At 42.3% G+C, this 14081-nt stretch overlaps 1 protein-coding gene across 1 annotated transcript in view; it reads left to right on the plus strand.

Moving 5' to 3' along the window:
• Positions 1 to 2514: 2514 nt before the first annotated feature.
• LOC143283225 (beta-1,4-galactosyltransferase galt-1-like) overlaps positions 2515 to 14081 on the plus strand; it is a 23813-nt gene continuing 12246 nt past the window's right edge. The window contains exons 1-2 of the mRNA XM_076589400.1: positions 2515 to 2657; positions 9048 to 9158. Coding sequence (XP_076445515.1) covers positions 2529 to 2657; positions 9048 to 9158 — 240 coding nt within the window. The 5' untranslated portion in view covers positions 2515 to 2528. The remainder of the gene's footprint in view (positions 2658 to 9047; positions 9159 to 14081) is intronic.

The raw sequence follows: 14081 nt of genomic DNA on the forward strand, positions 1-14081 counted from the left end.
TTTCAAAACACACGATGCATAAATGTTGGGGGAAAGGGATGTCACTTAATGGACAGAAAAGAAAAATTATCATCATCATCATCGTCAACAACAACAGCAAAGCAACCAGACAATATATATATATATATATATATATATATATATATATATATATATATATATATATATATAACACTTTTTAACACAAGATAAATCCTAAACTTGCTGGCACCACTCAATGAAAATGACTCAACGGGGGTACAGTCTCGAAAGAGAACAACAAAAAATGTTAAACCCCAAAGAAAAGAGTTATCCTCCTTTTTTCTCTCTAAGTTTCGCCCAAAGGACTTCATCGAGAGAGCGTGGTGTCTGTTACGCATTGTCTATAAAGTAGTTGACAACTCCTACGTTTGACAACGGAAACCTAAGGACCCTTTTCAAAGGCTGGACTGAAAGAAAAGATTTCAACAGTATCTTGAGAAAAAAAAAAGGGATTCAGTTCTGAGACATTCGCACACAGAGAACAGCAAACTAACCAGCTCGATATAAAACAAACAAACAAACAAAAAAACGATGATTTTGTGCATTTTCAAGGAAGTAAATGCAATTCTTAGTATTTAACCCTAAATGGAGGATGGGCGTTTACTGTACTCTGGGTTTTTACAATGTCGTATTTTACCAGCTTTTAGTTTTTAACCGAAAATGAGAGGTGGGCGTTTACCATATTTTGGGTATTTACAAGGTGCTTTACAATATTTTCAGTAGTGTCATTACTTACAAGGTAGCTGTGCAGTATTTTCAGCAGTGTCATTACTTACAAGGTAGCTGTGCAGTATTTTCAGCAGTGTCATTACTTACAAGGTAGCAGTGTCATTACTTACAAGGTAGCTGTGCAGTATTTTCAGCAGTGTCATTACTTACAAGGTAGCTGTGCAGTATTTTCAGCAGTGTCATTACTTACAAGGTAGCTGTGCAGTATTTTCAGCAGTGTCATTATTTACAAGGTAGCTGTGCAGTATTTTCAGCAGTGTCATTGTTTACAAGGTAGCTGTGCAGTATTTTCAGCAGTGTCATTATTTACAAGGTAGCTGTGCAGTATTTTCAGCAGTGTCATTGTTTACAAGGTAGCTGTGCAGTATTTTCAGCAGTGTCATTACTTACAAGGTAGTTTGCAGTCTTTTTTTTTCAGCAGTGTCAAATAATACCTCCATGTCCTCTTTCAGCCCCAGGTACCCCGGACTCTGAAGCTTCAGCTGAGACAGCTGGAGGCCGGCATGACGCAGCTGGAGAAAGAAATCTCCCACGTCAAGTCCAGGCTCACCCAAGCTGAAGGCATCGCAGCTGCTGCTGCGCGCAACGCCAAGACCGGCTTCCGTCACGGGAAGCCTCAACAGCACCTCAACTCTCAGGGAACAGTGATCTTATTCGACCAACAACAACAACATCAACAACAACAACAACGACAGCATGAGCCGCGCTTGGTGGAAGATCGCCGTGGTGAGATCTCAGAGCATCGACACCAACCGCAAGTGTCTGTTCGTCTTCAGATGAAGGAGGGTGACGATGTTCGTGATCGCCTGCGAGATGACGAAGTGGGCAGTCACCTCCGGGTGAAGGGCTTTGAAATTCGTAGCCAGCTTCCAGCTCAAGGTGGGAGAAAGTCCATCCATCTTCGGGAGAAGGAGGAGGAAGTTCGTGGTGGTCATATTCACACGCAAGATGTCAGAATGTCTGGTCATCTTAGTCAGGTGATGGGGGTTGAAATCCGTAGTCATCGTCACGGGCCGGATCGTGAGGCATCTGATCTTCATCACCCACAGGTTGGGGATGTATCCAGCTACCGTCATCCACAAACAGGTGACGTGTCTAGCTACCGTCGCACACATGGTGGTGGCGATATTACTTACGATGTGCCCAACAATCGTCGTCCACAAGGTGGTGAAACTCCTGAGCATCGTCATACACAAGATGGAGATGTGTCTAATTATCGTCATTCACAAGATGGGGATGTGTTTAACAATTACAATGCACAAGTTAGCGGTGAAAGTCGTGATTATCGTCACCAACAACACGGAGATGTGTCTGACCACGGTCGCCCTCAAGGTGTTGAAATTCGTGACGATAGTCACCCACCAGACGGGAAGTTTTCCAATCATCGTCATCCTCAAGGTGAGACTTCTGATGATCGTCGCCCTCAAGGTAGTGACGACATCTCTAATAATAATCACCCGCGACATGGTGGTGGCGGTTTTGATCAACATCGCCCGGAAACGGGTGAACATCTCAGTCGTCCTTTCCAGAAATTTCCCGAAATCTCCAGTGACCAACAGAGTGTTAAAATCCACAACGAGGTTCGTGACCGTCAAGATGGCGAACGGATGTCAAGCCGACACTACCCTGGCGGTCTACTGAGCCACGAAGCCGAGCAGCAACGCGAGGCACAGAGAGGCAGAAGACTTCGCCATCAGCAAGAACGATTCTATCGCCAGCCGTTCAACAGGGTCCCCCCCGCCACTTTCTCTGACGGCATACTCTTACCGAGCGATCACATGATGGACGTCCAGGGCATAGGCGAAGAGCCATTGGTGGAGGAAGATTTTACCAACAGCTCATTGGTCAAGATTGGAGAGGGCGTGGCCGTGTATGCTGCTTATCACGACGACAGAGAGCCAAGCAAAGTAAGTGGTTTGTAGATTAATTAATGTGTATACCGGTTGTCATTCAGCTGATTCTGGGTCGGTTGACGTTCAGTGATTTGTTCAAATTCATGTGTGTGTGTGTGTTGGGGGCTGGGGGTGAGTTTGGGAGTGTCACTGTGTGTGTGTGTGTGTGTGTGTGTGTGTGTGTGTGTGTGTGTGTGTGTGTGTGTGTGTGTGCAAAACTGCTTTATTGTTTTATTTATCCATGGGCATTTAGATTCCATACACTTGCGTAGAAGACAGTCGTTATCACTGAGACGAATGGTGATTGGATTAGATATGATCGCAGTTTTTTGTTTGTTTGTTGTTGTTTTTTCTTTTTTTTTTTCGTGTTTTTTTGTGTTTGTTTTTTTGTTTGTTTGTTGTTTTTTTTTTTTGGGGGGGGGTCAAATCCTCAGCTCTCCCTCCCTCCCTCCATGTTCTTATTGCTGTTATCGTCATCCTTAGTTCTTTTCGTTGTTGTCGTTGCAGCATAAATCCGTCAGAAACAAGTAATACAGCAGTCGGGGTTTTTTGTGTGTTTTTTTTTTTTAATTACGATATGTTCGTTTTAGATAAATATTCGTTTGACTGATAACATTTCTTGTTCTATGAGTTCAGCCGAGTCCCAAAACCGAAACTCGGAGTTTGGCTGTTTAGACCTGGGCCCTGTATTTTAAGAAAAAAAACCTGTAGTTCAACCGCAGAAGATGGAAGAAATGCATATTTGCCTCTCTTTTTTTCTCTAAAATACCCGTTGCATTAAAATTCCACCTACTGTTCACACATAAAAACAAATGTTTGTTGACCTGTTTAGTCACTTCCCTGAAGATTACAATAAATGCATTCTGATCTGGGTATACCTCGACAAAATGCATCTCTCTGAGTGGAGGTTGTTGTTTTTTGTTGTTGTTGTTGTTTTTTTGTTTGTTTGGTTGTTGTTTTTATCTTCTTGTGAAAGCATCATTATTATACTGATGATAAATACCCTTTCACTTCTAGCATGAACTCAATAAACACCAGATCTTATCTGTTGCTTGATAGATGTATAGGGGTTCCGTTTATTCCCCGTGAATGTATCTCTTAACTGACGACTGGCTGTTGTAGCTGTCAGCACAGTGCCAGATGTATTTCATATTTTGTTTAACTCACCCAGTACGGCCAGTTCTCTCTTATCCTCTACACGGACCCCTCGGATGTCCAGTGGGTGTCTCAACGACCCAACGTTTAGCTTCCGTCATCAGACTTGCGGTATTGTTTGTCAACATTCACCTCTTCAGTATAAGAGCCTTCCGCTTGCAATATTTTGATGGTGATAATTGGGGTGAAGCGCTGTTCACGTCGTCTCTTTCGCCGTTCGTATGGAGAGTTAAGTTGCATGAAACATCTAACAGGATTTTACTGAAATGAACGTCTCGTCTTGTCCTGCCCTGTCTTGTCTTGTTTTCTATATTTCAGTTATTGACAAATGTGTAAGTTGCCAGTTTATTTGCTTTATCTTCGTATTCAAGACACGCTAAGTGCACTCAGGCACCAAAACGATGCATGCACACGCACGGACACACACACAACACACACACAGCTGTTACACTCTAAATCATAGTGTGACAGTATCTTACCCACATGTTTTCTTTTTCTTTTTACATAATAATTGATGTGTGCATGTTGATAAGTGAAGGGTGTGTCAATTGTTTGGGGTTTTGTTGTTGTTGTTGTTTGTTTGTTTGTTTGTTTTCTCTTTGATTTTTGCTGACGGGCATTTTATTTTAAGTGAGCCTTAAGAAAAATTTCTGTTTTTGGTTGAAGCAGATGATAAAGTATTTTGAATTGAATTGAATTGAATAACTCGTCGGCTATGATTAAAAAATATCCGGGATTCCCTTTTGTACATGCTGTTTTACTTCACACTGCACCACAGTTTCTCCCTTCACATATTGTGACGATTAAAAAAGATTAAAAAGCTTCAGTGGCAAAGCATTGCTGAGAGTGAGCATCATGTGGAATCTGTGGTGCACTTTCGCATTCTGATGAATTCACTCCCACCCTACCCCATCCCCAGATTTCAAACACACTGCCCTCCCTGTTTTTCAGCTAATTGCAAAAATAAAATCGTTTAACGGAGTTCGGATTCAAATATTTCTCTGGGATGAATTAATTTCGACGATCTGCTAATTTCAGGCTTTCCATCTTTTGTGTGTGTGTGTGTGTGTGTGTGTGTCCGAATACACTGGCTTCACGGCTACATACGTAATTCATGTGGAATATAGTGACGTCTACCAGTTTCAATGCGTCATTTTTGACTGCCAAGCGAACAAAGAATAAGACATAACTACTCAAGACACGGTCTCTACGCTAAACGCCTGTTTTCGCTTGACAAAAAGTAACGAAAGGATTCGCTATATTTACTTCTGCTTCGTGGGCAGTCACCCTTGGCAGATAGTAAGGGTAAATTGTCTTTGGGTTTGTAGACCCGCTGGCAGGCTCTTGTGTTCCTGAATACCAGATAATGCTTACCCTCGGGCAGTTTGCCTTGCCTCAGGCAGATTACCCGCAGGTACACATTTCCCGCCGGTACGATGGTCTCTTAAGAAAATACGGCCCCTGGCTGCTCCATTCACCTGTGGTTTTATTCCTAGAAAGCCTTGAGTATGATGTATATATATATATATAGAGAGAGAGAGAGAGAGAGAGGCAGAGACAGAGACAGGGACAGAGAGAGGGAAGAAAAACAAACACATCAATCTATTATGTTTTCCAAATTTTCGAAACAGTCTCTTTCCTTCCTCACAGGATGATTTTCAAACACGTTACCAGGGTCACGAAAATCCACTTTTACGCAGCTGTTATGGCGCAAGCACACAATGATCTACATGTTCTGATAGCGAAATGACGGGCGCAATAGCCGAATGGTTAAAGCGTTGGACTTTCAATCTGAGGGTCCCGGGTTCGAATCACGGTGACGGCGCCTGGTGGGTAAAGGGTGGAGATTTTTACGATCTCCCAGGTCAACATATGTGCAGACCTGCTAGTGCCTGAACCCCCTTCGTGTGTATATGCAAGCAGAAGATCAAATACGCACGTTAAAGATCCTGTAATCCATGTCAGCGTTCAGTGGGTTATGGAAACAAGAACATACCCAGCATGCACACCCCCGAAAACGGAGTATGGCTGCCTACATGGTGGGGTAAAAACGGTCATACACGTAAAAGCCCACTCTTGTGCATACGAGAAAACGCAGAAGAAGAAGAAGATAGTAAAATCACTACTGCCATGTATTCGCTCAGAGCAGTGTCCACTTTCCAAATGAATTGCAATTGCATGTTTATCTACTATAAAAGATTTTTTTTTTAAGTCTCTTAATCCTGACTAACTAAATAGCTCGATCAAAAGTAGTTGGAAAAAGAATAATAAATATCATGTTAAACAAGAAAGGCAAGGCCTTCAAGACTCACTTGTGATACACTTTAAAAAAAAATCCAAGCTTTTTATGTATTGAGTATAATGCATTTACTGTTATATTTATATTTTTTGTATTCTCTAAACTTGGTACTTTGATCTGATATTCGACCCAACAAAAGATCTGTCATTATTATCATTTTTTGTTCAAACAGGAATTTCTTTTGCTAAGCATGGAAGTTTTATTTATTGCAAACGTTTTGGTGTAGACAGTAAAACAAGGGAAATTACTCTGCTGGGGAACTTAGTTTGCTTTAAACTGATCTTTCTCATCTTAAACATTACATTTTTAAATTATACTCAATACATAAAAAGCTTGGATTTTTCTTAAGTGCATCACAAGTGAGTCTTGAAGACCTTGCCTCTCTTGTTTCAAAATGTAATGTTTAAGATGAGAAATATCAGTTTAAAGCAAATTAACTCCACTAGCATTACAGAGTAATTTCCCTTTTTTACTATCTGCACCAAAACGTTTGCAAAATAAATAAAACTTCCATGCTTAGCAAAAGAAGTTCCTGTTTGAACAAAAAATGATAATAATGACTGCTCTAGCTGTTGGGTCAGAATATCAGATCAAAGTGCCAAGTTTAGAGAATACAAAAAATATAAATATAACAGTAAATGCAGTTTGCATATAATTAGGCTTCAATCTTTTTTTTTTTTTTGTGCCCATCCCAGAAGCGCAATATTGTTTTAAACAAGATGACTGGAAAGAACTGAATGTTTCCTATTTTTATACCAAATTTGGTGTCAACTGACAAAGTAGTTGCAGAGAAAATATCAATGTTAAAGTTTACCACGGATACACAGACACACACACACACAGACACACACACACACACACACACACACACACACACACACACACACACACACACACACACACACACACACAGACAACCGAACACCGGGTTAAAACATAGACTCACTTTGTTTACACAAGTGAGTCACACACAAAAAAAAACAACCGAAAAAACCCAAACACACACACACACACACACACACACACACACACACACACACACACACACACACAAACAAACAAACCAGTGATTCAATTATAAACAATTAAAATTTAAATGGAAAAAAAATGGGTTGCATTACAAAATGAGAGGCGTCTGAGAAAGGTAGGTATACTGACGGAGAGGAAAAAAAAAGGAAAGGGATGAATTTCACATTCACGAAAAAAAAATGATAAAAGAAAAGAAAACAACTTAATAACATAGAATAGTAGGACATCCACTACCGTTACTGGCACCAGCGCCACCTCCAGGCTCACAAGCAGCAGCAGCAGCAGTAGCAGCAGTAGTAGTAGTAGTAGCAACAGTGAGTAGTAGTAGAAGCGGTTTTTGTTGTTTTCTTCGGTACTTCATAATTGGGCGTTCTCAGTATGCTGTTGATGGTTGGCAAATTTGGTTTTGTATGCCTGTTATCATGTGTATGATTATATATATACGTTTTCTTTATGTAGTATCATGTTAATGTCATCGTTAAATTGTTTTCTAATCCACTGGCGAAAACTGACGTAATAATCAGCATCAGAGGCATGCCCTGGGTTGATTTTTTTTTTTTTTTTAAGGTATATGCGCATAAATGTGACTAGATATATAACCTATCTACTTTTTTTACCTGTGTCTTTCTTTTTACTTTTTCTCCTTTTTTTTCTTTGCTTGTTTCTAAATTTTAGGTGGTACTGGATCAATTTTTTTATGTCTTTTTTTTAATCTTTTTTAGGTAATACTGGAACGACATTTTTTCCTGACTTCTTCTTTTTTTTCTTTTTTGTTGTTGTTTTTTTCTTTCTTTTTTTTTCCTACGACGGGATGGATATTTATAATTTCAATCCTGGTATGCCCCTTTGTTGTCACGTGGGCTTTTTACAACAAATGAGAGAAAGAACGAATGACCGGAAGAACTAAAGTAAGAAAGGAAGGAAGAGAAAAAAAAAAAAGAAAGGAAAGAAAGAAGGGAACTACGATATTGTGCGCACTGGAAAAAAAACAAAAAACCTTTCTGGTTGTGCTTTGTGGGTTTTCTTTTTTCTTTTCTTTTTTTCTTTTTTTCTTCTTTCTTTTTTTTTCAGTATGGGGGGTGGCAGAATGGTTAAGATCATCTGCCAATACAGTGTCAGTGAGGGTGTGGGTTCGAATCCTCGTCTCGCCCTTTCTCCCACGTTTGACTGGAAAATCAAACTGAGCGTCTAATCATTCGAATGAAACGATAAATCGAGTTCATGTGCGCAGCACGCACTAGGCAACGCAGAAAAGAAAGAAGGAGAGGGGGGAGGGGAGTGGAGGGGGTTGGGGAAGCAGAAAGAAAAGAAAAGAAACGTGGCCAGCATTCGTGAATGTCCGCTGGCAAAATTAGACGAAATCTAATCTGTCAGGTACACAAAATCATGCTCATCAGGGCCTGGTTATTGATTGATTGATTGATTTATATGGATATTTACACAGCGCCTATCCTCGGTCGGAGACCAAGCTCTAAGTGCGTTTATTTACACACACAAAAAGTCATTTACACAACTGGCTGCCTACCTGGGTAGAGCCGACTGACGGCTGCCATTGGGCGCTCTCAACATTCGTTTCCTGTGTCATTCAATCAGTTATCAGGCACGCACACCTACACACTCAGACAAACATGTAACATTTAACATTTTACGTGTATGACCGTTTTGTTCATTTACCCCGCCATGTAGGCAGCCATACTCCGTTTTCGGGGGTGTGCATGCTGGGTATGTTCTTGTTTCCATAACCCACCAAACGCTGACATGGATTACAGGATCTTTAACGTGCGTGTTTGAGCTTCTGCGTGCGTAGTATACACACTGGAATATCAGAAATCAGCTTAGCATGATTATGTTAGTGTATCCTGTATGGATTTGTCCGAACGCAGTGACGTCCCCTTTAAAAACTGAAGCTGTGCCTGTTTCAGCCCACCGTCCGACTGATCGTCATCCTCAGTGCCCCCAAGCCCAAACGAAGGGTCCTGTGCCACTTCCACACTGCTGATCTCCTGTCCATTGTTGAGGCTGACCAGTATGAGGTATTCCTTTCCTCTGAGTCTCTCTCTCTCTCTCTCTCTCTCTCTCTCTCTCTCTCTCTCTCTCTCTCTCTCTCTCTGTCTCTGTGTGTGTGTGTGTGTCTCTCTCTCTGTCCGTCTGTTTGTCTCTCTCTCTGTCTGTCTGTCTGTCTGTCTGTCTGTCTGTCTGTCTGTCTGTCTCTCTCTCTCTCTCTCTCTGTCTGTCTGTCTGTCTCTCTCTCTCTGTCTCTCTCTCTCTCTTTCTGTTCACAGCTGACCGTCGAGGAGAGCAGACGTGTCCGTGCAGCGCTCTGCGTGAACTCTGAACATTGCAAAGAAAAGAACTCAAGTTCTTTGGAGTGGCAAGAAGTGTTTTCTTCTTCTGTCAGTGTTAGAATTTTATTTCTGTTTTATTTATTTTTCTAGGCATTTGAGCAACATCAGCAATTGCAAAAAGTTAATACATGGTATTATCACGATGCCAACAACAGCAGAAGCCCACAGACATAAAGTCGGACAGTTTTATGGTGTGACTGTGCAAATTTCCCTCAAAAAGCGGAGACGTGAACATGAAAACGGACGACACACCCAGCCATGTTTACTGAAAACAGAGGCACGAAACTGGTGTGTTGTTGTGACTGTCGCAGCGCTGTACACTCTGTTTCTTCTACTCTTGTTAGTGTGTGGCGGCGTCGAGACTAACCCAGGCCCCAGAGACTACAACTATGGCGCAACCCACGACAACAACGGTGACTACACATACAACAACGACTATTTGTCCTATGTGATGCAACAAGTGCAGGCTTCCCTTGACCAACGACACACCACATTTATGCACTTTCTTCAAACCCATGCAGATGATTTGTGCCAACGAATGGACGAAAAGATGAGAAACTCGAACAGGCTTTCGATCGTCTGGCTTCTGATTTGTCCACTCTCCAGGAATGGGTTCAGCATGATAGAGAAGATATAAATGAACTTCGGCACAACCAGAGCCACTTAGGTGAGCGCTTAGACAGAGCAGAACGGCAACTGGAGGGATTAGAGAAAGATTCCCGTCAGTGCACCCTGAAGTTCATTGGTGTCAGAGAACAGGACCAGGAAGATTTCCAGAAGAGCACCCAAACTGTCGTGGGTCTCCTCAACCAGCATTCATCATCACGCACATGGCACAAGCACGATATAGAAAGAACGTATCGTATTGGAGGCCATCGAACAAACAGAGATTCGCCACGCCCACTGATAGTCTGTATGCACAGGTGGGGAGACAAAATGGAAATCCTGACTGACAGAGATCACAGGGATCGGCTACGAAGAGACAACGTCAGGATCACAGCAGATCTCACTCCACGCCAAAGGGAAGAAGTGGAGTTCCACCGTCAGCAAGGACGAATTGCCTACTTCAGAGGGGGCAGACTGCAAGTAGAGGATCGTCGTAGGGGGCCATCTCAAAATGACAGAACAGCACACCTACCGCCGTGACCAACACGGGGAGCCAGACGACAGGTACGATAGAGGTTACCACAGATCATCTGCAGAGCATGCCCCCTCCAGGTACACACAGTGGGAGGGCAGATGTCACAGAGATCCCCGGGATGGAAGAGGTAACTACACGGAGACACATGCAGACGGAAGACATCGTAACGATCACGATAATTCTCATGACCGAATCCCAACCACTGACCAGCTACAACCCCCCAATCCCCACCCCGATCAGACTCCAAGTCCCGACCGTGTGCCCGTTGTTCCCGGCACGAGGCTTTACAGTCACGTGCTGTCGGGTTCTGCAGGACAAACAGACCAACCAGTCCGTCACGCCAATATGGAGAGTGGTCAGCATGAGGTTAGCAGCCAACAGCCTGTTCATCACCATGTTCCGGAAAGAAGGGAACCCGAGAGAAGCAGTCCTCTGACCCTGGCAGCAGAACAGCAAGAACCGAGCATCCATCCCTCTCCTGCTGTGTGTGAGGCCAGCTGTGCCAGCACTGACCAGTCTACAGACCCGGTGCCGTCCAACACGGAAGACGCGGCAAAGACAGACGTGACACCAGACGCAGGAAATACTTCACAAGACCAAGTACTTTCTGCGACGACAAGGAATGAGGAGACGACCCCCCATCTCTCCCCTCCCACCCAAGATTGCACGGGAAACCCCTCTCCCTCCCGCCCGTCCTCAACAAGATGCGATGACAGTGGAAAAGGACGAACGCACCAGAAAAGTACGCCTGCACCTAACAGCACGGCGAAGAGAACAGGGGATTCCCCAGCGCACCGAAGTAGCAGCAGTCCTCCCGTGATGTCCGTGCGAGGAAAGCAGAGCGGCGCTGCACGGACACCAACAAACAGCAACTCACAACAAACTCACTCAGACAGACAGACACGTAATACCCAGGCAAGACTTCCGACAGACTGAGTGACCCCTTCGTGCTCCAAAAAGCAGTTGGACACCAAAGCTGGGAAGAAAAAGACATGACGTGAAGGCCGTGACCCTGTAGTCAGTGACAGTGTAAATCAGTCCTCAGGTGAGCTGACTTTACTGGCATGGAACGTGGAAGGTCTTGCCTCCAAACTAAATGATCCTTCTTTCCTGTCCTATGTTTCGGATTATGACTTTATTTGTTTCACTGAAACGTTTATGCATAGCTTTTGTTCAACAGCATTCCCTTCCCACACCCCTCATATTGCACCAGCTCAAAAATTTTCAAAGCAGGGAAGAAACAGTGGAGGAGTGATTGTTCTCGTCAGGAATGAATTGATGAAATTTGTTAGAAAAGTGTCAACACCATATAACAATATAATAATTCTACAGTTGGCCAATGAACTGTTTGGAACTGATACAGATGTTTTCATGATTTGCGTATACCTGAACCCTACTGACAGCCCATTTTATACTAACAGTGAATTCGCGGATGGTATTTCTATGCTGGAGCGTACCTTACTAGATATTTTAGAATGTATTATTGATGCACAGTTTATCATATGTGGAGACTTAAATGCCAGAATTGCAAACAAAATTCCTTGGCATTTTGACGTTGATCTCTTCCGCTCTGTACGGGGTGGATGCGATAATGATAATGTAAATGATAATCACCTTTGGACGGAATCAAATACCAGCTTTCGTAGGTTTTCTCATGATCATTATCTCAATAGCTACGGAAAAAATCTGCTATGCTTGTGTGCAGGTTTCGACCTACACATTTTAAATGGTACGACTGAAGGTGACAAAGACGGCTGCTATACTTTCTTGTCTTCTACTGGCAACAGCGTTATAGATTACTTTGTTTTCACATTCACTCTGTACATTACCTCGTGAGATGTATGTTGGGGAACGTATTGAGTCCAAGCATATGCCGGTAATCTGTCATGTTTATTGTACAGAAAATTTTGAACATGGGGAAGAAACCTTTTCTTGTTTCGACAAACTTATATGGTCAGAAGACAAAGAGTACGTCTTGTTACATAATCTTGAACGGCCTGAGAATGTACAAAAACTAGTTGAAGCAGATCGTCTGCTACACCAAGATATAAATGAAGCCGTCAATATTTTTACAGACATGTTAACTTCTGCCGCCTCGTGCTTTAAAAAACAGTGCGAGGAAATATGAGAAAGGGGAGTGCGTGGTTTGACGCAGAGTGTAAATAAATGAGGAGGACCACTCGGTCCGCTCTCCGAACTTGTCGGCGTACCCAGTCTTCACCCGACAGAAGGTCGTATTGTGACACACGCAAAAATTATAAAAAGTTGTTGGCCGATAAAGAAAAGGAATTCAAAAGAAAAGCCAGAGACGAACTTACAATGTTAATGATTCTGGGAAATTTTGGCGCTGTTAAGAAATTTTCACATAAAACGACACAAATGGGGAAAATTGCACTGGAAATCTGGGTTCAACATTTTAAAGATGTTTTTGGTAGTGGAGAAGGTGGGCAGGAAGAAGAGGAGTCTGAAATCAATGCTTTTCCGGCTGATGCTACTGTTTGTGACGATGATGTTACACGGCTGAACGCCGAGATAACTGCAGAGGAGGTAACTGAGGCCATTCACCACCTTAGGAATGATAAAGCAGCAGGTATTGATGGTATTATCCCCGAAATCTTTAAGACCGCAGTCACACGTGGCAGAGTAACAGATTTTCTCGTCCATTTATTTAATAGTATCTTTTCATCTGGACATTATCCAGAAGCTTGGACAGAAGCCCTGATCCACCCAATACACAAGAAAGGAAATATACACGATCCTGATAACTACAGAGGTATTTCCTTATTAAATATTTGTAGCAAAATTTTTAGTTACATCTTAAATAAACGATTGTCAGCTTTTGTAGAAGAGAAAAATATTCTTGGCGAGATACAAGCAGGCTTTCGAAAGGATCACTCTACAATTGACCACATTTTCACGCTTTTTGCTATGATTCAAAAACATCTATTGAAAAACAAAAAATTGTATGTTGCGTTCATTGATTTTAAGAAAGCCTTTGATCTTATTTCTCATTGCAAATTGTGGCCCATTTTACACAAATTAGGAGTAAAAGGGAATATACTGAACACACTAAAGAGTATGTACACAACTGTTAAGGCCCGCATTCGTATTGGAAGTCAGATTTCAGAAGCTTTTCATTGCCTTAAGGGTTTAAAACAAGGTGAAATAACAAGTCCCATTTTGTTCTCCTTATTCATTAACGAACTGGCTCAGGACATTATTAAGAATGGAAAACATGGTATACAACTTTCCCCCGATGTGCTTGAACTTTTTATTTTACTGTTTGCAGATATTATTTTACTATCAGACACGGTTACAGGCTTACAAAACCAGTTAAATGTACTTGCATGCAAATCAGATGAGCGAGGACTTCATGTAAATCTTCACAAATCTAACATTATTTTCAGAAAGGGGGGTTACGTGGCAAAGAAAGAAATGTGGTTCTATAAAGGGCAGGTAATGTCAGTGGT

The sequence above is a fragment of the Babylonia areolata genome, chromosome 6 (genome assembly GCF_041734735.1).
Source record: "Babylonia areolata isolate BAREFJ2019XMU chromosome 6, ASM4173473v1, whole genome shotgun sequence".
Classification (NCBI taxonomy): domain Eukaryota; kingdom Metazoa; phylum Mollusca; class Gastropoda; order Neogastropoda; family Buccinidae; genus Babylonia; species Babylonia areolata.